This window comes from Anopheles gambiae, chromosome 2 (genome assembly GCF_943734735.2).
Source record: "Anopheles gambiae chromosome 2, idAnoGambNW_F1_1, whole genome shotgun sequence".
In the NCBI taxonomy this organism is placed as follows: domain Eukaryota; kingdom Metazoa; phylum Arthropoda; class Insecta; order Diptera; family Culicidae; genus Anopheles; species Anopheles gambiae.
Genome location: NC_064601.1, coordinates 9,159,464 through 9,186,777, shown reverse-complemented (window position 1 = coordinate 9,186,777; position 27,314 = coordinate 9,159,464). Strand labels below are relative to the sequence as shown.

General features: G+C 48.1%; 3 protein-coding genes across 9 annotated transcripts in view; 2 read left to right on the top strand and 1 right to left on the bottom strand.

Moving 5' to 3' along the window:
- LOC1281426 (chitin synthase chs-2) overlaps positions 1–17,389 on the top strand; it is a 28,976-nt gene extending 11,587 nt beyond the window's left edge. For 2 of the 5 annotated variants that reach the window (XM_061663451.1, XM_061663449.1), the window contains exons 3-11: positions 4,470–4,593; positions 8,873–9,402; positions 9,463–10,677; positions 10,757–11,347; positions 11,446–12,770; positions 13,567–13,743; positions 15,304–15,507; positions 15,578–15,940; positions 16,016–17,389. In XM_061663451.1, coding sequence (XP_061519435.1) covers positions 4,487–4,593; positions 8,873–9,402; positions 9,463–10,677; positions 10,757–11,347; positions 11,446–12,770; positions 13,567–13,743; positions 15,304–15,507; positions 15,578–15,940; positions 16,016–16,240 — 4,737 coding nt within the window. In that variant the 5' untranslated portion in view covers positions 4,470–4,486 and the 3' untranslated portion in view covers positions 16,241–17,389. Of the gene's footprint in view, positions 1–4,469; positions 4,594–7,808; positions 8,188–8,872; positions 9,403–9,462; positions 10,678–10,756; positions 11,348–11,445; positions 12,771–12,856; positions 13,034–13,566; positions 13,744–15,303; positions 15,508–15,577; positions 15,941–16,015 lie in introns of those variants that run through there. The other 3 variants (XM_061663450.1, XM_061663448.1, XM_061663447.1) reach the window with 3 other exon arrangements.
- Positions 17,390–17,558: 169 nt separating this feature from the next.
- On the bottom strand, positions 17,559–24,652 carry LOC1281427 (ubiquitin domain-containing protein 1). 2 transcript variants are annotated; one of them, XM_061663453.1, is made up of 5 exons: positions 24,404–24,634; positions 22,524–24,147; positions 19,610–20,005; positions 19,422–19,525; positions 17,559–18,815 (listed from the first exon to the last, which is right to left on the bottom strand). In XM_061663453.1, the coding sequence occupies exons 2-5, from the start codon at positions 22,600–22,602 to the stop codon at positions 18,660–18,662; spliced, it is 735 nt and encodes a 244-aa protein (XP_061519437.1). In that variant the 5' UTR covers positions 22,603–24,147; positions 24,404–24,634; the 3' UTR covers positions 17,559–18,659. The 2 variants fall into 2 exon arrangements, with proteins under 2 accessions (XP_061519437.1, XP_321338.3); XM_321338.4 differs by having other exon boundaries at positions 22,524–24,652.
- Positions 24,653–24,928: 276 nt separating this feature from the next.
- LOC1281428 (transport and Golgi organization protein 11) lies at positions 24,929–27,135 on the top strand. Of its 2 annotated transcripts, none has more exons than XM_321339.6 (3): positions 24,929–25,668; positions 25,926–26,241; positions 26,312–27,135. In XM_321339.6, the coding sequence occupies exons 1-3, from the start codon at positions 25,416–25,418 to the stop codon at positions 26,526–26,528; spliced, it is 786 nt and encodes a 261-aa protein (XP_321339.5). In that variant the 5' UTR covers positions 24,929–25,415; the 3' UTR covers positions 26,529–27,135. The 2 variants fall into 2 exon arrangements, with proteins under 2 accessions (XP_321339.5, XP_061519436.1); XM_061663452.1 differs by having other exon boundaries at positions 25,914–26,241.
- The last annotated feature ends 179 nt before the right edge of the window (positions 27,136–27,314 follow it).

Genomic DNA, 27,314 nt, shown 5'->3' with positions numbered 1-27,314 from the left:
GAGATTATGACGACTTAATGATGATGTCGTTCTATAGTTTTGATGTGTTTGTATTTTCGATGGAGCAAATAATTCAAAACTAGCTGAACCAACCACCAGTACTACTGTTTGTGATCTCGAAATTCGTAAAGAAGTTGAGCTGAACGAACTTAAACGTTGCAAAGAGGCGAACATTTTGCCAACAAAGAAACCAGTTCGGTTGCTTCGAGGGCTTGGTCATGGCAAAGGTTGGGTTGGGTAGCGCTTTTCGACTACTTTCTGACTGCAACTTCCAACGGGCGTACGGCTACAAGCGTTAAGGTTGAGAACCTCCCTACATTGGGAGTTCACACAGTGCAGGCGAAAGCCCAGGGGGCAACAGAGCGTGCAGAATATGAAGACAAGGTCGTCCGCAACGCTTGGGCCGATCTTGATCACACACTGCACACCAGAGCATGACGTGGTGCGGGTCGGATCTTACGAATACTATTGAATAGTAAGAAAGAGGGAGTAGCAACGGACAGTAACTTAAGTAAATTCCACACTCTCCCTTTGCGATCGGACAGTACTGGAAGGAGCTGTTTGATTAATGTGTCTTCGCCCTTAGTGGAGATGCAGAATACATTAATTATACATCAACCAGTGTCCTACTATGCATCTCACTCAACGGCATCACATATATAACAAGCAGAGTGCTAATGTGCTAACCATTATTCATCTATAACAGCCTTCCCTGGTAGTTATCATGACTAGTAAAGCATTTAACACTCTTCCTATTAGTAACATGATTCCTTTTCCTGTTCCTTAAAACTAGCCCCATTTATCACGGCTCTTTAAGGATCAGACACAACCACATTCCAATTAAACTGAACACTTCCTTCACCTCCACATTCCACAACCTCGAAGCCTCCGCGAGCTACAATGCAAATGTTGTGTACAGGAGAGCTAAAGAAATCGAAAGTCAGCATCCTATCCAGAGCGTAAGAGCAAGCACACGTACCTACCACACGCTCCTTTTGCTCCGACTGCACGGAGCAGCCGAAGCGCAGGCGGGGGGAGGTGCCGTTGCGACGTGGCACCATTTTAATTGACCCAACCCCGCTTCGGTTGCATATTGATCTGGCCGGCATGACAACGGCGCGATCGCAACGCCCCGGCTCCGGTACGGATTGCGCAGCACAGCGGAGCAACCCCAAGGAAGTTGGCAAAGTGACGCAGATCGAGGGGTGCAACAAAAAAAAAATGAAACCGCGGCAAACTAAATTATATCTGCCATTCTCTTGCTGCGGTTAGCGCAAATGTGTGAGGGCAACAAAAAAAAACTGTGCGCACTTCTGGTACATTTATAAAAAAGGAGTATAAATCGATTGACAGCGATCGAGTTGGTTGCGTTTTGCCTCGGTTTTTTTTTGTTCGTTGTAGAAGTACAAGCGCAGAACGACCTCGTTTGTACATTTAAAAGTAAGAAAAGGGGGAAAGATCGGACGGCAGAATGGGCAGCAAGAAATAAGCAATGGGCAGGGAGATCTCGTCGAATGATCACCGGTAAATCTTTTAGTCCAACCAACTCCAACCAGCAGACAACTACGACTGCAGGACATAGCAGGAAAGGGTATTATACGGTTGAAAGTCAACTCTCAACGTTTTAGCCCGCGTAGAATTATGTTTCGCTGTACTATTCTTCGGTTTCGTATTTTGCCTGTCTGCAATTTATGTTGCCTATTCGCTGATCACCGATAAGCAGCAGGACCGTGTGTACTGGTCGTCGAACTTCGCATTTGCTGCCTGCTGCAACAGTGATCGCCGGTTTCCTGTACCGATCGATTGACTAATGGCTTTAGCCTACCGGAGAGGAATGCGGGGCAGCAAAAAAAAAAACTCACCTCTGAAAGGACTTGGTGTTTCTTGTTTTACAGACTTCCAGACATCGGTTGGACATGGGTTGGGCTTGAAATTAAGCACCACCCTAAACCGAACACAGTGTCGCAACTCTGCACGCACAGACCAGCAAGCCAGGCGAGTGAAGGTCAAAGCTTGGGCGTTTGGGTTGGGATGAGTTTACTGACATTTAAAGATCAGAATGTGCTGATCGTCCACTGCACACGTCCACTTCCTGAAGGTGGAACACGCAAGAATAGTGCAGAACGGTGAGTTCAACGGCTTGCAAGGCGTACGCCGCACGCGTCTACTGCTGGGGAGCAAATAAATCTCACTTCGAGAGCATGATCCTCAGGCAAAGGGAATCGACTTTTTTTGTAGCAGCCGTTCACATTTTTGTACAATGAGCGCACGAGAAAGGAGGAAGTGTTCTGTACCGGGCGTTGTTCTCGGTTCTCCTGCGTTGCCGGTGGAACCGGTTCTGGTGGCGTTGGAGTGTTGTTGGCCAGCTGGCGGCCGGCTGAACGATACAAATCACAAAAAAGGTTGAGGGCGTGAAGGAATTGACTGGGAGTTTGTCCAGCTGGAGGAGTTGCTTGCTAAATCTGAAGGAATGATATAGACATAATTTAATATCCAAGATACAGTCAACAACTAAATTACTGTTTATAGCACTCTCTCTTTGATCGGAAACTCCTACATGATACAATATAGACAAAACAGCACATCATAAAACAGTTTACCATTTTTAGCTTCTCTCCACCCCGAACTGTTCATGAGACCCACACATGCTTTAACTTTCTTTACATCACCTTTTCAAGCTTTTCCCCCCGGCAGTCAGAGGCAGCTCTACCGCATTCCACCCATAACCTCCATTCTATTCTGTGCAACTCTCATCGTTGTTTTATGCCACCCAAAATCTACTACCCACATCCCCCCCGCATTTTGCTCAATGCGGTTCAAACCCGAGGTTCAAGTTCAACCCACCACAGCATCTTCACGACGGCCAGCCACACCAAATGCTAAACGGGACGGAACACACAAAACCCCATTCTCAGTGGCGTAATTGGGCGATTCTGTTCACCTCAGTTTCGGAAGTAGGAAGTTAGCACACTTCTTGTTCCGTTCATTGTGTGACAGAGGTTTTTCCTGATCGGTTTTCGGGGAGGTACAACACGGTGACGACGACACCGCCAACGTTCACCTCCCTTCCGATGCGAATGAATTATTAGCACGGTAGGACGGATGATGACCGGTCAGGTCCGGTGCGTTTGGTTTGGTTTGGTCCGAAAAGAACATTTTTCACAAAACAACGCTCCAATGCTTAAGAAGAGCAATGAACGACCCGAAACGGTTGACCAGCTGCGTGTGATGTCGATCAATTATTCGTTGATCGTTGGCAAAAAGGGAACGGATCTGTTAGGCCCGTTCACAGCTCGTTAGGTTTAACAACGGCGCGTTGCGTGGGATTTTGGCGTCGCCATAGCCGCAGCACTATTCGTCAATCTATTCGTCCGCCCTGTCCGCCAAGAGCAATAGGTACATGAGTCACTAGCCAGCCAGCAACGCAGAAAGGGGTTAAATCCTATCCAATCCATTCTCTCGCGTACCTTTGCCAAAAGGATAGCAGGTCTTTTAGCGATAGCAAAAGATTTACTGTGCCCCAAATGGCGTTTGAGGCTTTGGGCAAACCTTACAATACTGACCGCAACCAGCCGCGCAAAAGGGATCCCGGTGGCAATGGGTTTGGTTTATGTTATTTCTAGCACGGAACTTGTTTTCTTGAAAGTCATGCAGGCTTCTACCTTTTTTTCTGTGTGTGTGATAGCAACGAACGACACTGTTATTAATAAGGAAAAGGTGTGGCTGATTGAAGTGGTGGTGCTTGAGGTGGATTAGGCTATTGAGACTATTGGAATGTAACGCTTCAGTTTTTTGTTGCTGGAACCATAGCTCTTAAAATTCGGCTACCGTAACTCTGCCCTTATTCACTGCGGCAAAAGTGATTTTCTTTCGCAACAATGTTGTGCGCTGAGCTTGATTGAAATGATCTATTGGCTCGTTTTGGAACACAATTAACTACTAGCCGTTCACAAGCCTCACAAGACGCTATAAACAGTTTAATGTCGTCATTCATTTTCAAGTTGCAGAGAATATTGGATTTGCGGTTTGGCAGCAAATGCTGACCCTTTTTTTCTCATAATAAAACACTACTGCTGGTATGATATATGATACATAAACCATCATCAGCCCATCATGACCTTGAGCAAAGCGATACCTTTACGCTAGACTGGACGTTCTCAAATATCTTTTAGTCGTTTCTTTCATTTCGTTTCTTTCTCTCTTCGGAAACCACACACCATTGAGATATTAGTTACCCTCTTCAGCAGGTTCTTTCGGGGTGTAAATGTCACTAGTTTGACCAGTTGCTTGCTGCTACAATCCTGTTTTCCGCAGACGCATGTATACTTTGAACGTCGAAAAACGTTAGCCACAACAGAATTTAAGATCGTTCAGGTTTGCCTAAGTTCACAAAGCAAACAAACAAACATCATCCTCGTTTGGAAGCGAACTAATAATCCTTTTTCTTTTCTTTCTGTTTCATTTTGCAGAGGCTTAAGCCGAGAAGATGTCTGCTATCAGACATCGACCTCTGGCAAATGGTCCCAACGAGAGCGATGACAACTTTTCCGACGACGAAAGCACGCCCTTGACGCATGACATCTATGGAGGAAGGTAAGTGATGATTTAGCACGGTTTAGCTGAACAACGATAAGAATTAAGAATTAATTTAAAAACAACCAAACCTAAACCAAAACTCTCAAGCGCGTTTGTTGTCTATCCCTACGTTGAAGTCTTTCATTCGGACTACCTTCAAACTCCCAAGTACACAATCGAAAGCAAATGAATTGGCAAGAGAAGGCGACCGTGTGGTGTCGCGGTTCCAAGAGACGATTTGGCAGCATGTCAGCTTTCTCCTCACGTAACCACCAAGTTGAGTTGCTGGCTATCACGCACCTGAAGAAAGAAGCTACCCCTCATTGAATTTACCATCGCTTAACTGTGCATAATGAATTCGACCTTGTTCGGTTTCATCGTTGCGGAGTTTGTTTTTTGTTTTTTGTTTCTGCTTCTCTCTGTCTTCGATACACCACACCACTAGCACGAAACAAACGATTGTTGACGATTTGATAGCTTCCAGTTGGTTTGTGTGCCATCCATATGCGCAGCCGGGCCGTTTTGCTGCTGCGTGGGGAGCATGGGGCCAAGCATAAACCACTACTGTCAGCGATGGTTTGGGAATGCCGCAGAAAGAAGCCACCCAGAAAGTGTGTCACAACCCGGATCTTGAGTGAGCTTTCTCAGGGCTTCTGCCACTACCATGTTGGCTAGAACAGAGCCACACAATCATCTTCATTGCAGTGCACACCGCAGCACTGATCCGCACACAGATAGTTGCTAGCGCGTGGTCTTATCTTTCTGCATTCTGCACAGCCCGCGCTATTGCAGGCGCCACACAACGACGGGCTAATCTGTTACCATCAGCAGCATCTGTGCAACAAGCGCCCGCACAAACAGCGAGCCGGTGAGATGCACTTTGGCTGTTGTTCGGCAAAGCCCTCCCTCTTTCGCATCGCTGTTTATGCCAACCAACTGCTCGGGCAGTTGCTTTGGCGCTGCATTCAACAACAATTATGCAGCAGTACTATACCACCGCGTTGTTCGTCTTTAGACCTCCGAATCCGAATCCGTGGGATAGCATAAACATCATCATTTGGAGCGACTGCGGTGGACAACGGCGGCGGCTGTGAAGAGCGATCGTTATGCAACTTGTGCGGTGCGGTGTGTGGGGTTTAGCAGTGCTGTTACTTCATTCAAACGTCACCCAACACTTTTACGATCGACCGTCGGCGGTTCGTGTTGTTGATCAACAAGCCACAGCCACCAAACCAAGACCCGTTGGCCGCTGGTCCAAGAATGTAGGCGTTACCGCGCCGAAGTGCAGAGTTCAGTACACGCTCTTTCTCTCGGTTTAGGGGTGGATTGCACTCTTACAGGCAAAGATGATGATACGGTGCATGAGAAGGTCTGAGAAGGTAGACCCGCTGCCATTTTATGAGCATAGTTATTTGGTGCTAACGCACGGAAGGCTACTACTACTACTGTACGTAACGTTCAGTAATGGCAATTGAGCTGTGATAAATAGTTGTTAACAGTAATTACCACCCGGGTACTGGATTCAAAGAGTTTAGGAGAAGTAATAACAGAAGTGATGAAAATCTAGAAAATAAAGAACATAATATATCTGGGTGTACAATTTTCATACCTCCATTTCTCTGGTGGCACGGTTTGACGTAAGAAATGATCTCCGACTCTCATGACTGCCCATTCGCTTCTGCTTGAGCTGCAGCTTGATATGGGCATGCGAATTATTATTGTCCTCTTTGGGGCAAGCGGAAGCGGTAGCACCACATCACACAAAACCACCACCCCCTTCACACGTGCAATCTTTTTTGGCTTTTAATTTTTACAATCGATTGCATTATGTCAAACGAATTGCGTTACATCGTTGCGTTACCGAGAGACCACGGAGAGACCGGCACTAACTAGTTCGGTTCGATTGCGTTACTTAAAAACTTAATCGAATGATCTCACTCTCACCCTTCAAACGTCACTCGTACGGCTTAGAAAGAAAGAGGGAAGAATAAGCAACACTGCCGGCAAACTGAAATCGTTCAAAATTTAATCGAAACTTGCTCCACCGATCACCACCGATTTTATGTAACCGCGCTCGTACGATCGAGATGGTGGAGAAAATAGCGCATAGCGGCAGCAGCGTTAATTTGAATTCAGTTAAAAATATTGCAATTTTAACGCGAAGAGGTGAAGCAGAAGTGAAGAATTTCGTGCTGATCAACACGTGTGCGGTCATTCGCAGCCGATTTCGGTCGGAAGGTACGTGTGTTGTGTGGCTTGAAAAATTCGATTGTATCCGGGAAGGGTAAGCGAGCCGGAACGAATGACGAACGGGTAGCCACTAATAAGAAGAAAAAAACATGCAAACGCCTTAAGCGATACTTCAGCAACGTCACACTTCCTAATGGGCATTTTAGAATGCTACAAAATGCTAAAACCATCATCGAAAATGTTTCAAATGTATCCCCCTTTGCCACATACCGATCAAATGTTACGCTAGCTGTTAAAACGCTCAGTGCACACTAGATGGGAAAGCATGTACAGCAACAGCATTTCACCTGGTCGAACAATGTGTGGAGAAAATGCCAGACGCATGTGCAGATCGGAGCCTACTGGTATTCACCACCGCCTAACTTCCCCCGGCCAAATGGTTGTTGTTGCGTACAAACCGCATAGATCGATCAATCAGCATAGCGCACATAACGCTGCTGCACTCTGGTTAGCGTTTAAACACACACTCTCACTGTCGAATGCAGCACGTGGTTGTGGATTTGAAAAATCGCACAAAAAGGATGGCTAAAGACGACAGTAAACTGCGAAGCAGACATACCAAAAAAAAATAGTGGGAAGGATTGTTAGCGATGGGCAGCGCGGTTTTTTGTTGCGTTTTGTTTTGTTTTCCACCGTATGGTCAAGTGCGTTTACTTTTTGGTCACCCACCGAAACGGCATGCTTCTTCGATCGGTTCCCTGTGATCGGATGGACGCGGCGGCGTGATCGGTGTTGGTGGTGGTGGTGGTGCTGCTGCTGTTGTGGCGTGCTTGACCAATCAACACTCCGGTGCCAATTGAAAGCCGACCAAGCCAAACGCCACCAGGCGAAAGACGCGCTCAGTCCGGCTCATCCATTGCGATCGGAAGCAACGAGAGACGAGTTTGTGCCCTTTGCGGTTTGTGCAAAGTCGGTGTGTGATCGATGGTGCCTGCTCGTCTTCACTAGTGCCCAGTGTGCCTTCAGAAAACTACGAAATTTGTGCTTTGGAAGCTATAAGTCTAACGAAACTGTGTTGAATTAAGCGTGATATCAGTATCTTTGAGAGAGTGTTATAGTGTTGAAGTTGTGCTATCTAAGGATACAACTGAGATTATTCGGGAGATAGGTGCTATCAATCGAAAGCCACCCTCCGCATGGCACCAGAATGTATCGGAAAGTGAACAGTGCTGCAGTGCCAGCAGCATCGGTCCCATCAACGCCCAGCAGCAATGGCAGCGGGACGGCCATGAACGGGATGGCGCTGCCGGGGCTTCCCAAGCCGCAGCGCAACGGGACAGAGGCTAACAACTACATCGGCTATCAGAGCCATCACTATTGCCGGGTGGCCAACGATATCGACGACGAGGACGAATATCTCATGTATGCTAAATCCTTACAGTTAGACAATCCACAGGCCCAAACCCTTTGGTCTTTGGAGTTGATGGGAAGTCATTGTTTTTTTGGGGGGAGAGGATAGATACACACGCATTCCTTTTGTAGAGAAACTTTCACTTCTAGCAGTGTAGTATCGTTGGCAGGTGGTAGGCGCGCATATTTGTAACGCTGTAGTAAACGAAAGTGATTTACTGTATCGTGCTCACGGGTGCGTGTTGATTCGATAGTACGATATCGAATGTTTGGTACGTCGATGGTGGTGAGGCTTTTGCCTAGTGACTTGTGAACAGCAAAATGGGTTAATTGCACGTAACTTCAGTAGTAGCAATAGCAAAACGAGAAATTAGAGAAATGATGTGATGCGATTCGGACATGCTGAAGATGAGACTTCAATATTTTGGAGCAGAGCTCCATGACGCTCTTCATGACAAACCACCCAAAGCTAACGTCGAATAACTTTGGGTCGTAACAATAACAAAACAAACCGTTTCCGCACAAAAAAAAGTCGTGACCTCGCTGTCTCGATACACGAGCGTGGAAACGAACCGTGACCACCGTCACTTTACTGCTGCAGAGACAACTTTGCAATCATAACAGTGTCCGACTAATGTGTGAACTCAGCGTAGTAATTCCGCCATTAATCTAATATCTCACCCCTCCTCAATTCCAGTCAGCGCACCGTGCAGGAAACGAAAGGATGGGACGTCTTCCGGGATCCTCCGATCAAGGAGGATACGGGCTCGATGGCGGACCAGGCCTGCCTCGATCTGACGATCAAGATCCTGAAGATCTTCGCCTACCTCATCACCTTCGTGATCGTGCTGCTCGGTGGCGTCGTGGCCAAGGGCTGCGTACTGTTCATGTCGTCGCAGTTGCGCCGCGACCGGAAGATTACCTACTGCAACCGTGATCTGGCGCGGGACAAATCGTTCATCGTGTCGCTGCCGGAGGAGGAGCGGATAGCGTGGATGTGGGCGCTGATGATAGCGTTCGCCGTGCCCGAGATCGGCACCTTCATCCGTTCGACGCGTATCTGCTTCTTCAAGTCGATGAAGAAACCGCTCAAATCGCACTTTCTGCTCGTCTTCCTGATGGAATCGTTCCACACGATCGGGCTGGTGCTGCTGTTCTTCGTTGTGCTGCCCGAGGTGGACTCCGTCAAGGGTGCAATGCTGACCAACTGTCTGTGTGTTATACCGGGTATGTAGGAACGACCAAACCATTTCCAGCAAGCCAGTTAATCATTCCATCCCTCGACAGGTATGCTGGGTCTGTTTTCGCGCACCAACAAGGAAGGCAAACGGGCGGTAAAATCGATCGTCGATTTGGCTGCGATTGCGGCCCAAATTACCGGCTTCATCGTCTGGCCGCTGCTCGAGAATCGTCCCGTGCTTTGGTTGATTCCAGTGTCAGCTCTTCTAACATCTTGCGGCTGGTGGGAAAACTACGTCTCACCACAGAGCCCCTTCTCGTTCGTACGATCGCTTGGTCGCGTGAAGGAGGACCTGAAGCAAACGCGCTACTTTACCTACATGTTCCTTTCGGTTTGGAAGATTCTGCTGCTGTTCTGCTTCGTAAGCGTAATACTGTTTGTGCGCGGTGATGAGGTGGCCAATCTTTTCTCACTCTTCGGGGCTGGGTACGGCCCACACAAGATCGTCGTGGAGGAGGTAGCTCTACCGTTCAGTTCCGCCCTGCCCGATCTGGTCGAAGCTGCGCAAGCGGTAGACACGATCGACATCGATGCTGCCTACAACACGGTCACGTACGTGCTCATCATCCAGATATTGGCCGCCTATCTGTGCTACATTTTCGGCAAATTCGCGTGCAAAATCCTTATTCAAGGTTTCAGCTACGCTTTCCCGGTGAATCTAACCGTGCCGGTTGCGATTTCGCTGCTCATTGCTGCGTGCGGCATTCGCAACGATGATCCGTGCTTCTTCCACGGCTCCATACCCGACTATCTGTTCTTCGAGAGTCCGCCCGTCTTCCGGCTGAACGATTTCGCCTCACGCCAGATGGCGTGGGCTTGGTTGCTGTGGTTGCTCTCGCAAACCTGGATCACGCTGCACATCTGGACGCCCAAGTGCGAACGTTTGGCCAACACGGAGAAGCTGTTCGTGACGCCGATGTACAGCGCGCTGCTGATCGACCAGTCGATGGCGATGAATCGCCGGCGCGACGATCAGGCCGACGTGAAGACGGAGGATCTGGCGGAGATCGAGAAGGAGAAGGGCGACGAGTACTACGAAACGATCTCGGTGCACACGGACGGTTCGGCCCTGCCGCGCCCGAGCGTGAAGTCCTCCGATCACATCACGCGCATCTACGCCTGCGCCACGCTTTGGCACGAAACGAAGGAGGAGATGATGGTGTTCCTCAAGTCGATCATGCGTATGGATGAGGATCAGTGCGCACGACGCGTGGCACAGAAGTATCTGCGTATCGTCGATCCCGATTACTACGAGTTCGAAAGTAAGTCGCAGTCAGCAAACCAGTGAAATCTTTCTAACTAACTGACTTTTCTATCGTTTCTCTTCCAACTTCAACACAGCGCACATCTTCTTCGATGACGCGTTCGAAATTTCGGACCACAGCGACGAGGACATTCAGTGTAATCGGTTCGTGAAGATTCTTGTCGACACCATCGACGAAGCTGCCTCGGAAGTGCATCAGACCAACATTCGATTGAGACCGCCCAAAAAGTACCCAACACCGTACGGTGGACGACTGGTGTGGACGCTGCCCGGCAAAACGAAGATGATTGCCCACCTGAAGGACAAGGATCGCATCCGGCACCGTAAGCGTTGGTCTCAGGTCATGTACATGTACTATCTGCTCGGCCACCGGCTGATGGAGCTGCCGATTTCCGTCGACCGTAAGGAGGTGATGGCGGAAAACACCTACCTGCTGACGCTGGACGGTGATATCGACTTTAACCCGAGCGCCGTGACGCTGCTGATCGATTTGATGAAGAAGAATAAGAACCTGGGTGCGGCTTGTGGGCGTATTCATCCGATCGGCTCGGGACCGATGGTGTGGTACCAGAAGTTCGAGTACGCTATCGGCCATTGGCTGCAGAAGGCAACGGAGCACATGATCGGTTGTGTACTTTGTAGTCCTGGTTGCTTTTCACTGTTCAGAGGTAAGTGATGAGGCACTGTGAATGTGTGTGTGTCTGTGGATTTGTACTAATTCTTCTTGGAACCACTTCTTCCCCCCCCCCCCCCCCCCCCCACACAGGAAAGGGTCTGATGGACGACAATGTAATGCGCAAGTACACGACACGCTCGGACGAGGCACGGCACTACGTGCAGTACGATCAGGGCGAGGATCGTTGGCTGTGTACGCTGCTGCTGCAGCGTGGCTATCGCGTCGAGTACTCGGCTGCCTCGGACGCCTACACCCACTGCCCGGAAGGGTTCAACGAGTTCTACAACCAGCGTCGCCGCTGGGTACCGTCCACCATCGCCAACATTATGGACCTGCTGATGGACTACAGGCGCACGATCAAGATCAACGACAACATCTCGCTGCTGTACATCTTCTACCAGATGATGCTGATGGGCGGTACGATCCTTGGCCCCGGTACGATTTTCCTCATGTTGGTGGGTGCGTTCGTGGCCGCGTTCAAGATCGACAACTGGACCTCGTTCTACTACAACATCATACCGATCATGCTGTTCATGCTGGTGTGCTTCACCTGCAAGTCCAACATACAGCTGCTGGTCGCGCAGATACTGTCCACCGTGTACGCATTGATCATGATGGCCGTCATTGTCGGTACCGCGTTACAGCTCGGCGAGGACGGCATCGGTTCACCGTCGGCCATTTTCTTGATTGCAATGACGGGGTCCTTCTTTATAGCGGCCTGTCTGCATCCGCAAGAGTTTTGGTGTATCGCGTCCGGCATCATCTATCTGCTGTCGATTCCGTCCATGTACCTGCTGCTCATCCTCTACTCCATCATCAATCTGAACGTGGTCTCGTGGGGTACGCGCGAGGTGGTAGCGAAGAAGACGAAGAAAGAAATGGAGCAGGAAAAGAAGGACGCCGAGGAGGCCGCCAAACGGGCGAAGCAAAAGTCGCTGCTTGGCTTCCTGCAGGGTGGCGTTGGGAATGGGTCGGATGAGGAGGGCTCGATCGACATCTCGATCGCGGGCCTGTTCCGCTGTTTGCTCTGCACACACGGCAAAACGACGGACGAGAAGGCGCAGCTCATTCACATTGCCGATGCGCTGGACGCCATTACGAAGAAGATTGAGAATCTGGAAAAGCACATCGACCCGCACGGACATCATACGCGCAAGCGCACTGCGTCGGCGGGGTCGAAGGATCACCATCTCGGCTCGGTGGCGGAGGATACGGAGGACGATGATGAGGATGAAGATTCGGAGACTTCGACGCTGCAGCGCGACGAGCGCGACTTCCTCACCAACCCGTACTGGATCGAGGATCCGGATCTGAAGAAGGGCGAGGTGGACTTTATTTCCAGCACCGAGATCCAGTTCTGGAAGGACCTGATCGATAAGTACCTATACCCGATCGATCAAAACAAGGAGGAACAGGTTAGGAAATTTAGTCTGGCCTTAGGTAATAACGGCAAAGAGGGACTGAAACTAATCCCAATAAATGCTTCTCCCCCTTTACGCAGGCACGTATTGCGCACGATCTCAAGGAGTTGCGCGACTCCGCCGTGTTCGGTTTCATCATGATCAATGCACTGTTTGTGCTGATCGTATTCTTGCTACAGCTCAACAAGGACAACATCCACGTCAAGTGGCCGTTGGGTGTTAAAACTAACATTACCTATGATGAAGCCACGCAAGAGGTAAACTCCTGGAGACACCGGTGCGACCACCATAGCATTGTAATGGGCTTGATAGACTGATAGACGATGCCCACGCTTCGCTATGGTTTCCACCGGATGTCTCCATTCGGGACATTTTTATTAACTTTCGATCGTTTTTTTTTGTTTTTTTTTCTCTCTCTCCTTTGGCAATTATTTACATTTTACAACATTTCTTCGGACTGCGTATTCTGGATATTTCAAAAACAAAAATACCTGACACGCGCAAACAAAAAAAACACCAACTTCTCCTCTCAAAACTCCGCTCCAACACATTGTACGAAACTGCCACCACACTACGGTTATCACCACCCCTGAACCCCTTTCGGCCAACCCCGTCAACATAAAAAAAATAAACCTCAACGACCTCAACACCTGCGAACCGTACGCCTGTGCACAACACACTGTCCACCATCACTGCAATTTATCCGGCATCCCCGGGACCGGCAACCCAAAACTGCGACCAACAACATGCTACCAACACACCACACCACAAACAAACAAAAAAAAAACAGGCGAGAATCGCCGTCGACCTGAAAGAACTGCGTAACAAGTCCGTGTTTGCGTTCTTCATGTTCAACGCACTGTTCGTGCTGATCGTGTTCTTGCTGCAGTTGAACAAAGACAAGCTGCACATCATTTGGCCGCTGGGCGTCAAAACGAACATTACCTATGACGAAGTTACAGCCGAGGTTTGCTCTCACGTTTCTTTGCATATGTTTCTTTGTTTTTGTATTTGTTCCTTCCTTCTTTGTGGTTGTTGTTTTCTTCCATTACCATGTTCTATGTGCGTTGCTCCCACATCGTAATCCCACAATGACATTGGGACATTGGTTCCCAGCTGTTTAACAGCATTAAACTGTCTGATTTTTGTGCCCCCCCAAATCCCACCCCCCGGGACTTCCTTGACCAACGGTTATGGTGAATGTTGTGTTTCGTTTTCTACTCTGCCTTTTCTAAATCCACCACCACGGGATTCTAACACGGGTGCAATTGATCCTTCCCACAGTTGGAACCCCTTCCCTCACATGAATGAATGATGTTTTTTTTCGCGGGGCGGGTGTTTGGTTTTGGATAACCTGCCGCATCTAATATGCCGATTTTGTTGTGGTCGAACCGTGTGGGACGAGATTGCAATAGTAACTCAATGGGTTTTAATCTGATGATCGGGACCAATGGATAACATGGAGTTCTTAACGTCATTCCGGGTGCATGTGTTACACATTTCCAATACTTGTTTCATTGTTTCATACAATTACTGTTAAGTGATAACGAACAAAACAAACTGTAATTAACCAACTTCTTTAATGTTCCTCATTTGCACATTACCCTCAGTCATCCCTTTTTGCAAGTATCCTCCATTTGTACTCTGTGCTCATAGAGTAAAATCCTGTTGCGATAAAATGATAAGACGATAGGTTGCTACAAGAAAGATCAAATCGTTTCAAAAGATTTTAAAAAAAAGTATCAAACAAGTACAAAGAAGTCAAAAGATCTGCCAAAAAGACCGTAAAAATATCAACTCATTGTCCATTTTTTCCCACAAAAACACGCTTAACATGGATACCTAAAATTAAGCGAAAACCAAATGTGCATGCATGTTCTATCCCTTCCCCTTCTCGGTGCCATCTAAACAGCATGGCTTGCGGAAAGTGCAAAAACTTTCATTCCCCAAAACCCAATTCCAATGCTCCAATTCCACAAATCTGACACCGGTTACCCGGACTCCCTCAGGGGCGGATCGCCGAACTGAAATGGCTTTAATGTGACAGTCTGACGCTTAATTTTCTGTACTACTACTTCTACTACTACTACTACTACTATTACCGCTACTACTGCATGGCTATGTCTTGCATGGACGCAAACGATTACCCAACCGATTGTTGTTATTCTACCAAACCAAACCAGTCCCCACCAATCCCCCAAGTCCCCTTCTTCCTTGTTTTTTGTTTCACTTTTGAAGTCAAAATTGTGCTCCTAACCCTCTATTCTTTCGGATTTCTGTGCTAACAAGATGTTCAAAATTGTTCAAACCCTTCCCAACTAACCTCCGTTGTGCGCTGGGCTCTCTGCCATATCTGCCGGCCATGTCCAACCGGTCTGCCTGCCTGCCAGGAGAAGGGCATTCCCAGGGCACAACGTGCGTGTTAACCATCTCATGTGCAACCTCAACCTAACCTATTAACAGCAACCGTAAAATGGTGCGAATGAACCGTCGTCCACTACTAATAACCATTGTGAACTCATCGCAGGTGCACATCTCCAAGGAGTATCTGCAGCTGGAACCGATCGGTCTGGTGTTTGTGTTCTTCTTCGCCCTGATTCTGATCATTCAGTTTGTGGCAATGATGTTCCATCGGTTCGGCACACTGTCGCACATTCTGGCCTCGACCGAGCTCAACTGGGCCTGCAACAAGAAGCCGGAGGAGCTGTCGCAGGATGCTCTCATAGACAAGGTAAGGCGCAAACCGTTTTGTAATCGAGTGTGCTTATGCTCACTACTAAACACACGTTTTGTCTATACAGCACGCTGTTGAGATAGTCAAGAATTTGCAACGACTGCAAGGCATCGATGGAGATTACGATAATGATTCGGGCAGCGGTCCGGACCGTATCGCACGCCGACGCACGATCCAGAACCTCGAAAAGGCACGGCAACCGCGCCGACAGATTGGTACGCTCGATGTGGCGTTCAAGAAGCGGTTCCTAAAGCTGACGGCCGACGAGAACAATACCGCCACCCCGATCCTTACCCGCCGGATGACGATGCGCCGCGAAACGATCCGTGCGCTGGAGGTGCGCAAGAACTCGGTGATGGCGGAGCGGCGCAAGTCGCAAATGCAGACGCTCGGGGCCAACAACGAGTATGGCATTACGGGTGTGCCGAATGTAAGAATTCAACCATGATCGCTTTCGTTGTGGTGCATTATAATCATTCTTGTTTGTTGTTGTTGTTGTTATCAGGGAAATAATAACGCCCCACCGAGGCCGACGCGCACTTCGAACGCTGGCGTTAGCGTGAAGGACATCTTCAACGTGAACGGTGGTCCCGGCGGTGAAATCTACGGTGTCACTGGCCAGGTGAACCAAGCGTACGAACCGGTAATTGAGGATGACGATCGCAACTCGCTGCGCCTGCAGCCCCGCAACCAGGTCACCTGGGGTAACAATGGTAACGCACGGTTGTGAGCCACGTGAGGATATTTCCCAATAAACCTCCTTTCGACTGCTGACGCGCCGTTACGATACGCAGGCACCGGATCTGATCAGGGTTTATCACAGATGCGATCGGATTGTAGAGTGGCGTAGTGTACTAACGGTCGATCAATACCTACGAACGAATGAATGAACATGCGCGAGAGCGAGGAGTGTGTGTCTGCATTAAGCGTGAAGTGTGATTGTTGTGAGCAATAATTTATAGACTCGATATTATGTTAAGAGAGATGATGCAAGCGAGGGAAGGAATATGAATGACAAATGTTCAAAAAGCAAACAAAAAAAAGCTATACAATAATAGATAGATTGTGTGTTAAGCCCTTTTTTAAAAGTCAATATTCAAACAATGCTCGTAAAACGGTTCTCACCTTTCGTGGAGCCATTCATACCAGGGTGTAGTATGCGAGTGTTAGTTCTTTTCCTATCCCGGACTGTGTTCCACCTAACAGAAGAAACTGCCTGCGTTTTATACATTCCGAGCGCAAAATGATCCAACATTTGTGTAAAAAGCACACCGTTTATAAACACTACCACTTAATACTCAGCAACGTAGAACAATTTAGTACAACCTAAATGAGCTAAATGAGGAGATCGTCCCCACATCCACTGCCGCTACAACAGAGAGCGTGGATGGCCAATCCAGCGCCGCTGCCCAACACTGCCCCGTCTAGCGTAATGGCAAGAGCCGGGTGGTGCCTGCACACCCGCAATGAAGCCTTTGCTCGCAGAGGAGGTGTAGGATATTTATTTAATTACTAGCGTTGTACAACTTACGCACCAGCCAGTGTAAACCAATACGCGGCAACGAAACAGACACGAGTATACACACTGCCACATGTTTCGCCAATAACGAATCAAAAGCAATGTGCGGTTGCGTTCAAAATTAAGCGATTTCTTTGTAAATACGTACACAAACAATACGGTGTGTTCGCTCTTTACTTCACCTCTACTCTTAATTACGGTTCGACACTTTACGGCGTTTGGGTGTGGCTCCCTGGCCCCACCCCGTGGCGGGATCTGCGCGAAACACGGAAAGCGAATGTAATGGAACTCGATTGTGATGTTTACAGCAAATTGTACTCTACAATAAAATTGATAGACTTATTTTTATATGTTTTACAACGGGGGGAGGCTTGCTTTTTTTCTCTCTATCTCGCCATTGGCAAATCGCTCAACGAATGATGACACTTTCCTAAGGTTAGTTATGGGGGGAAATTGCAACGTCTTTCGGATGCTAACAGTAATTACAGTAACAGTAACCAGAAGATGCTAACTAAAGACGCTTCGAATGTTTCAAATTAAATATGTTCTGTTATCTCCAAATATATTATTTTTGTTTAGCTCATTCATGTATGTATATGTATAGCCTATCGTTAAAAGTAATAACTATCAGTTCGCTTAAATTAAATCTGTTGTTAATATCAATATTTATCATCCACTGCTACATAATGCGCACACGCACACGTGGGGCGTTTGCACTTGCGCTTAGTAGTTTGTGTTCTGTGTTGCACTTAGTTTCCAATAGTGTTGCAAAAATGTTTGCACCGTGCCGACACCGTGCGAACAGCAGAGCACATCACCATCACTCCCGCCATACAGTTGCAAATGTAAGCCGCGATGGTACATCCACGTGCTCTTGAATGTACAGACATTTGTAGACATCTTTCCCGCTATAAAACTACTACACAGTTGTATTCACAAATTTTTTTGTCTGATTCTTCCTGTCTGAGGGGAGGGGGAGGGGGGCTGTAGAGTGTCTGCCATGGTACTGCTATGGTTGCAGAGCAGAATCTTGTCTAGCAAAGGGGAAAAGGATATATCAAGCATTTTGCACACGCACAGTGTGTTTCGCGTAAAATCATCCTAGCAGCGAATGCATTGCGTTGTAACTTGGTTGTTGGTTTTGTATCGTTTCGATTAGTATGGTATCCGTTTGGGTTTGGTTCTATGAGTAAGTTAGGTAGATATATTGCGCGTAAGTATATATGTATCAACGAAATGTGTACAGAGCATCGATCAATTGCGCAGGAGCCTTTCTTACCAGTAGCATTTTCTAGCAAATAACATTTACTCTACTCTACTTTTGTTTTGCTACCCCATCCAGCCCGCTCCCCCTCACAATGGTTTTTCTAAACAAAGGTAAGGGCGGGGGGGGGGGGGGGATAGAGTGTAATCATAGAAGTAAAAGCCGGGTTGTATTCGGTTGAACCACTACTACCGCGCGGTAGCGGCGGGCGTCGATTACAAATCAGCCGCGTAAGTTTTAGACAGTTTTAGTGTACAGCGCACACCGGCCCAAGGGGTTGCAGCGTGCCGCGGAAACTCCCATTTTCCGTAAGCGTGGTTGGTTGATGGTGGCGTACCAGCAACGTTTGACTAACGGCACCGTTGGCTAGCTGATGGCTAATGACGATTGTTTCTCGGTATTTACAATAACCTGCACAATGTAACCGGGCTGTATGTGGGCCTCATCGATGTGCATTTTATCACCTAACAATTTGCCACCGTAGAACCATCGCTGAGTAAATGCATCTATTCCTTCCTGAGCCTGTGCGCATTCGTCGTGATGATGGGGGTGGGGGAGTGGGCAAAGCGTCATCGTCCATACCAGGGCCGGTCGTTTTTTTCCCCAGTCATTACCAATTTCCACACCCGGCGGTAGGAAGTGGCGCGTGATGTAGAATAATAGTTGCAGGATACACCGGACGCCAGAAAGGGGGATGTGTTTTGTTGTGGTCGTGTTGTGGGTTCGAGGATATTAACGACGGCATTTAATGGAGGGTACGCACGCGATCGTACCGCGACCCAGGAGACACCGTTTGCGTTCGTCAGCAGTCGTCGTTAGGAGATGCATCGTGTGCAATTGATTTCGAGTGTAGGAGCCGTAAACGTACCGTGACAGGCCGGCGTGGTGATACATAAGAGGGGGAAAAATGGGAGTAGAAGTAGACAGTTGTAAAGAATTAATTATTGACCGGCTATATATGGCAAGGATAAAAGGTTATCATGAGTAAGTTTTAAGGGAAATCGATAATTCGTTATCCTAGGCAACAGCAAATGCATGAGGAAATATCAGGTGGAGAAGGATTGGAGGCAACAGTTGAGGCAACGATTGAGCATGATTATGATGAGATGGTACAACATTGTCACTCACCTGAAGTTTCTTTTTACACTGCCCAATTGTGTCTTTAGAATACACTGGTAGCTTAACGTCTGTACACGTCGACGATAGGCGAAGCTTTAGAATCACTTCCGTACCTAAATGGGAATGGCAAGCAGACAACGTTTTTAGCAACAGCACCGTAACTCCAGATTGTCGATTGATCTCCCGTCACAACTTACCACCGTCAACCGGTTCCGAGTATTCGGCTGGTGAGTCACAGCCGTAGTCTTCCTTAACTACGTTGACAGGATATGATAGGCAATAGATTGGTAATTTATACTGCGAACCAAGTTCGTCGTAACACTCCGTGAGGTATCCGTTGGGGACCGATATGTTGGCCCCGTCCAGTATTGCTTGAGCGAGCTGAAAATCGAGCGCCTCGGCAGCACTGGTCGCTGCCCGCAACGCGTCCCATATCTCCTTCCGGCCCTCGAAGGCGGGCGCCGTGTCCCAGAACTCGTCCCGTTTGCTTCTTAGCTGCCCCTCCGTTAATGGCACTTCCGATTTCCAGCGTATTGTCTCGTGACAGAGTGGATGATTTTTGCGCTGAACACCGACAAAGCTGGATGTCGTTCCTGTTCGTGGGGAGATATAGAGCGAAATATACGTTATTGTACGATTTGATTAACTCAAACTCTGACAAAGTGTCAGAATTTAACTAGATAGGTAAATATTTAAATTATATTAATACATATCAAATTAACAAGCTTCTCAGATGGGAAACATTCTTCTTAACCGAACAGAAAACAACCCCATTGGTTTTCTATCGGACAACGTTGATCAGAGGATCAATAAAAAAGGTTTCCTTTATTCCAACTGATTGCTGGCTGCTTGCGTCAAGTGTTAATTCGCAACGCTATCAAACATAGGACGATAACAGTTTATTGCGATGCATTGTCGCACCTTGATAGATGATACCCGTATAGCTGGGACGATAAATAGGCAATTGAATCGGAATTATCTGTTTTGCGGATCAGTTTAATCTCCTTTTTTCACATTTTTTAAGACTATTCAAGCTAAAATCTTGTCTTGCTACAAAAAAAAAGTTAAGAAGCCGGATGAGGATCAATATTTTAAGGTTACCTAAACTACTAATTGTAGACGGAATACGAGACGGGGTGAAAAAAAGTGCAAAAAATGCTGGAAAATCGTAATGGAGCTTCATCTTGCACCAATTACAACACTACAAAAATAACTCATTCGAAATCATTGAAAGGAAACAGCATTCACAAACTGATCAATATTTACATAAATCATTCTCGTCGTTCACCTTCCTTCCGGTGGTTGACTATTCCACTATCTATTCAAACATTGCTAGCTTATCAAGCGATTCCCATCATAACGACTCGCATTCGTGTTAAACGATGTGGAAGCGTAATCCTCCAACCAACGCTACAAAAACGCTATGGCACCGTAACAACAGGTATCCCCGCCATCGACTGAAGGACCGTCCTATTGTTAAAGGGTTACGATGACACAAAAAAACGTTTGAAAAAGCATTAGCTCGGGCTCGCAGCTGTATAAAGCGCATACATGTGCCGCCTGCACGTCGAACGTGACGACATTTACGCACTCGCTGCGCGGTGCCCACATTCACGCAACATACGCAAATTTCAATCCAAGGGAGCTCCCCCCACCCCCCCAACCCACCCGCCCCATATATCACGACCTTCTCTATCATTCCCTCTCTCTTCTCTTAGCTCTTGCTTCGATCTTTTTAAAATGTGTCACTCAAAACCATCGGTTAGTGGCCGGTTGCCGTTCGCTGCTGCTGCTGCTGAACTAATAACAAAAATAGCACAGCCGCACACCATCGCCAATATAGCCCTCCTGGCTGCCGAAACCGTTCGCGACTCAGCCCACCGCACCCACCACCCACCAGCCGTTTCTAGCGGCGATATTAATGATTGAAACAAGTGTTTGAAGGACGCCGCGTTGCGCGAACGCACCCGACTGGGTAGGTGGTGTGTGTGTGCGTGTGTTTGGTGAGGGATGGTCGGTAAAAGTCGTTTCCCCTTCCACACAGACACCGAACACTCAGGCCAGACCTCCGCATTCCATTCCGGGGACTCTATCGTGCCGCAGGTGCAGGCGGATTATTAGAGTAGCGTTTAGCATTAATCGCGCTATAGCGCACACACACACACACACACACCGAAGCCAGAAGGAGCTCTAGCAAACTGGAAAGATCTATCAAGGAAATGATTCTTCTAAGGGCAAAGCAGACAAGCAATCCCCACACATCTTTTACTAAGCTCGTCGAGCACATGGGGCAGGAAAATGAATTGCTGCACTATTCCTGACGTTTCGGGGTTTTCCGCATCTTTCCGCAACAATCAGCGTATTGATACAAAAATGGTACAATTAATGCGATTTACAATTCACGTCGCGTGGCGCTGAAGTTTTGCTTTGAGGTTGTTTTGCTGAATGAATCCGTTACGCCCTAATGCCGCTCAAAAACGGAACTCAACGAATCGGGCCGCCACCGTAGCCGTAGTTTTGTACGGTTGATTATTTCTGTACGATCTTGCGCGACTGATATGGGCTGCCCTTCCGTGCACACCTCACGCCTTCTCACCCGGCCCGGCCATCGGTTGAATATTTACGTTTTGGCCTGCCGTCAACCACAAACAAGCGGCCGTGTGTGTGTGTTTGTGTGGCTGTCGTACCATTACTACCCTAAAACGGTACCCCACCACCACCCATCGCCGCCCTTAAATGCCATCCGAAACCATGGGCGTGCGGTGTGAGAACGTGCGATGGGAATAATATGCAAATCCGGAATCCCCACAGTCAACTTCGCAGCAAGAATCGAACGATTCGTGTGACTAACCAATGCAAGGTGGAAGTGTAGGTTGGGGGTGGGGGGGAATGCAGCAGAAGGGGAGCGACACAGACGAGAACGGCTCTGCGTACCGGTCAGATAGGTTGCACGCAGCAGTACCGGGGTACGCAACAGCGCCCGTCTGTGTTATCGATTTCCGAGGAGGACCTACTACACAACATGAAGCGTTAAGTGCGAACCTACGGAAAACAAGAACGATCATCGTGTGGGATTAGCCTTACGCGCTAGAAAGAAAACAAAAAACCTACCCGTCACTGGTCGGGACACGTTGTTCGACCCAGTGTCCAGCGTTTCATCGTTCCGATTGATTCCGATGCAGTTACCCATCACGCTAGTGTCTTGAGCTTTTTTGGTACTTTCGTTGAGGATGATTCTTCTTCTGCTCCTGCTCCTTTCGCCGGGGAAGATTTATCCCCACACACTTTTGCAATTTTGTAGACACTCCGTTGTATATGATCCCTGGGTTCGTTTTTGAGTGAGTGTGTGTATTTGTTCACCTGCTTTCTACGACCGTTTCCCCTCGTTCCGTGGCGGGTCTTTTGGGGTTGTGAGATTTGTAGTTGGCAAACACGATAATTCACAGCATTTAGCTCCCTGCAGTTTGCTTTTTTGTGTTGTATGTTTGTAGGTATCTGTGAGCTGTATGAAATCCTTCAGTTGCAGTTGTTCTAGTGATGGCGGGGAGGGTGGATACGATGCAAAAGCCGCAGACCTACGACTTCCGGTTTTGCAGCGCTGCTCGTTCGCTCGCGGGGTATAATCAAAGGTGAGTTGCTAAGCTAGTTGTGAGTATTCACATTTCCTTCTTTTCGTTTCCTAGTTTCACACGCTCTCGAATAAGGTCCACACACCCTTGCACCACGATCCTAATCCTGTATGTGTGTGTGTGCCCCCTGTCTGCATGCAGTCGGTGTGTGTGCTCCACGTTTATTCGCGGCTCGATGCGCGGCCTGCTTTGTGATAACAACACCGCGAGCAAACAGACGACGAGATACACTGTTTCTGCTGATACCCTCGCACGTAGTAGTAGCAGGCACCGAATGCACTCACAAGGTGAACCATACTTGCTTCACGCATTTTATTGCACCGTTCATAACAACAAATCACTGTGCGGCGCCCGTTGAGGTATTTTGAAAACACTGCTGTGATTTCTTGCTGCACCACCAATGGCCAGTGGCCACGGCAATAGTGGTAGTAGTAGTAGCAGTGATGGTAGTGAAAATATCAGTCAAAACAGATATGATGGCGGCCGTACGTTTTGGTACGTTAACGACGGGGATGTTCGGATTTTCCTTCCTTCGTGCCGGGACCTATTTGACACTCGCGACAGCGGCCACGGGGATGTGGTCAGGCGTGATTCGTTTTTGGCCGGTGATATTTCTTGCCCGCCCGCGATGGGGGAAAGGAAACGGAATGGACCGTGGCCGACAAAGTGGCCTGACGCAAGCAGGGAAGGGAAGGGATGGGAGGATTGGCGGACCGACCAGTCACAAGGAAAGGGCACAATTGAAGATGAACCGAAACGAAACGAACGAAATAAAATATCACACACCGATCGAGCGCGATGAAAAAAATAACACCACACACTCACACTCCCACATACACACACACAACTGCACTATTACGGCAAGGGGGCGAACGAGTGCGCGTTCGTCGGGCGTATTTGTTCCTCCATCATCATCATCGTCGTCTGCGTTTCCTTATTTTGCTCCTGGCACCGCCACCGTCGGCTGACATGCTCAATCGTCAGGCGCACAGGAAATACGGTCCCGCTGCCGCCGCGACCATATTTTCCGACCGACCGGATGACCGGACGAAGCGCCACCACACACACGCACACACCGTCGTCACGAGGTGTTGCTGCTGTCGTTTCTGAGGAGGGGGTTTTTCGCAAGCAGCACTATATTACTCTTCAACACCTTGAGAAATCGAGATGATGATGGCAATGGCAATGATGATGATGATGTTGTTGTTGATGATGGTGGTGGTGATGATGACGATGGTAGGTTCAAGTAGATAGGACGTCGGTGAAGCTGCTGCTGCTGCTGCTGTCGATGAGGATGAGCAGTAGGTGGAGGAGCATGACAGCGAAGAAAAGTGCGATGACGAAGAGTGTGAAGCAGCGTACCGATACTTTGAAGACGGCGCAAATGGATGGTGCTGCTGTTGACTTGGTGGCGGGGCCCAACCACACGCTTTTAATGCATCACTTCACACACTTGGCGTTGCTGCACGCACGCGACAACTCGACCGATGGATGCACACGGGGAAAATAATCTCATCCAGAACGCACAACTAAATTTGCTGCCCTCTTCTGCTGCTGGGTGCTTCTGCTTGGCTGCGAATGTGAATGGAGGGATTGGCGGGTTGGGTCAGGCAGCGCAGTTTTGACAGCCCTAACGCCGTGACGTTTTGCTGGCCAAGGTGCTGCAAGATGCAAGGTGCGATGTATCGCTTCGACAGAATTCTACTGCTTTTTAGGATTTTGACGAAATTAAAGGAATATTTGATGTTAAAAATACGCATTTTCTAATACTAAAAACCAGCTTTTTGATTTGCGATTCAAAAATTATTACGAAATATGAAAATAACCAAAATTGCATGTTGTGTATATAGGAACCTTGTGTAACACCAAACAACAACGGTGAATAGAGCAGATTTATATTTTGGCGTAGCAGCACTGATATTTTTTGTCTCATCAAGAAATTTCGTTTTATGTTCACTATCCCACCAAAACGGTCGTGCATTCCAAATTGTGCGCGAAAGCGGTTGTTGCAAATTCGAGTGCGTTATTTGTGCGAAGCGTTACAACGCGTTGCTGTCATTCCGGTCCTGTCAACCCCGACCGACCAGAACGGACTGGTGCTTGGAAGAAAAAACAGCGAAAAATATTCGTGTCCGCGCAACAAAAAGTAAAACTGAAAACATTATCCAACGCGACGAAAAAGGGTGTACGCTTTCCATTACCCTAACCGTAGTGCGCGCTGGTGCTAAGATCTATGTTTGCAGAATATTGCACCCGCCCCCCGTACCAGTGCAATTATAAATAGTTTTCAGCGAGCGAACTGCTGCTGCTGCCGCTGCATCTGTCCAGGAGGAGGGGCCCATCGGAATCTTTGTCACACGGACGCGCTTACAAAATGGCCCGCTCGATAAGTCCCGGAGGCTACTCGAACTACGACGACGATGCGATGTTTCAGAACGCCGCCTTTACGCACGACATCAGCGAACAGATGCGAGTGCCGAAGCGCATCCGGGCGACCGGGGACTACTACGACGATCAGGACCTGCTCCCGAACGGTAATGGCGAGATAAACTCGTGGAACTACCACAACAAGATCGATATGACCGTACCGGACCGTATCGTAGTGCTTGGTCAGGATCAGCATTTGGGTAAGTACGGGTTTCCCGGTTGTGTCTATCCCGGTGTTGCCCGGCCTAATCAGCTAACACAACGAACACACCCACACACACCGGAGGTATATTCTTCGCTGTTGCATTCATGCGTAAAAAGCATTCTCCCCGCTTTTCACCGTGTCCAACTACTAACATACATCCTGCTTCACATACGTTTCTCCTTTTCTCCTCGTGTATACACGCACCACCACCACCACCAAATGGTAATCTAATCGCGCCAGTTCTTACATCAGGCACCAAATCGGCCCCACGGGAAATAATGCTGGAGAACTCCATCCTGCCGAAGGATCCGGGGTTTGTGCGCGTTTCGACGCCGCCCCGCGTCATCACACTTTCGGAGCATCACTTTCCGTCGGCTTCGGACGAACCGGAAGAGAACGCCAAAGACAACCACCAGGAGGATAACTATGGGCCGGCTTCGCTCGAGTCGATCGAAGATCCGAACAGCAGCAATGCTTACTTCTCCCGGCCATCGTTAGCGCACGGCCGGGAACCGTCTAAACGGTCCGCATTTTCCAAGTACAACAATGAGCTCACTTTGACCAGAAGGTAAGGGTGCAGTGGCAGTCTGTAGTACCAATGTAGCATGTTTAACCAAGCTCTGTCCATCCGTTTTCAGCATGCGCGAAGAAACACCAACCTTCGGTGGTAGTGTCGAAAACTTGACACCCTCAGAGGAGCTCACGCATCTAAGGCGCCAGGTGGCTAAAATAAATCGACGCCTACTGGCGGTCGAGATTGATTCCGTACAAAGACAGCAGCGCGAGAAGATTATCTACTGCGTAGGGATGGCTTACTTCCTGTTCAAAACCTTTATGTGGCTCAGCCGGAAGTAAGTCGAACGGTTCAACCCGCGACCCAATTTTCTCTGGTGGCCATGCATAGCTGTGTCCATCGGCCAAGCGTACGATAGAGCGGAGTGAGGTGGAATTTAATGTACTAACTCCAACATAATGGATGGAGCCCGACAAATGGCACACAAGTAAGCACCATACCATAACCATTCATCAAAACCCTTTGTTGGAGGTCATCAACACGGAAGGTGCAAGGACGAGTCAAAGAAGGCCATGAGCCCTTTGTTCTGCAGCAATGGTGCAAGTGCGATAGTGGAAAGCATGTTGTTTATTTGGTTTGTGTACATGAATACATGGGGACGGGCGGGGGGTGTGTTAAAATATTGGCGTTTTCAAAAGGGAATTGGTAAACTGATAGTGAGGAGCGTGATTTAACAAAAACAACAAAAAACATTGTTCTGTACCATTTAGTAGAAGAAGCTAAAGTATTTCCACAAAAATTGAGTGCTAGTTGATTAGATTTCCCGTTTCTTTTACGTTCTGTGAGAGTAGCAGACACAAAAAGGGTAGTATTTTTACACATTTTTTTATATTCCTCTTTTTTTGCACTGACCCTCGAGAACGATAAAGAATGGTTCTGTATCGATGATATTTGCGTTCATTTTAAGTTATTCCACGAAGCTTAAACACACGAACGATAGGATTAATAAAACTCATGATGTAGCATGCAAAGTTGCAGAAAATATATAAATATCGTTACGAATAAAAAAGCATGCAAATCGTTGTCCCTTATCTCGAACGAAACATCTGCTCCGAAAATAGATAGCA

Excerpts from the sequence above, each read along its gene's own strand:
- LOC1281428 (XM_061663452.1), top strand. The coding sequence starts at position 25,416 with ATGGCCCGCTCGATAAGTCCCGGAGGCTACTCGAACTACGACGACGAT. Across the intron at positions 25,669-25,913 it reads TGGTCAGGATCAGCATTTGG|TTCTTACATCAGGCACCAAA; the intron begins GTAAGTACGGGT and ends TAATCGCGCCAG. Across the intron at positions 26,242-26,311 it reads GAGCTCACTTTGACCAGAAG|CATGCGCGAAGAAACACCAA; the intron begins GTAAGGGTGCAG and ends ATCCGTTTTCAG.
- LOC1281427 (XM_321338.4), bottom strand. The coding sequence starts at position 22,602 with ATGGGTAACTGCATCGGAATCAATCGGAACGATGAAACGCTGGACACT. Across the intron at positions 20,006-22,523 it reads CGTGTCCCGACCAGTGACGG|GAACGACATCCAGCTTTGTC; the intron begins GTAGGTTTTTTG and ends CCCCACGAACAG. Across the intron at positions 18,816-19,421 it reads AGTGTAAAAAGAAACTTCAG|GCTCAGGAAGGAATAGATGC; the intron begins GTGAGTGACAAT and ends GAATGCGCACAG.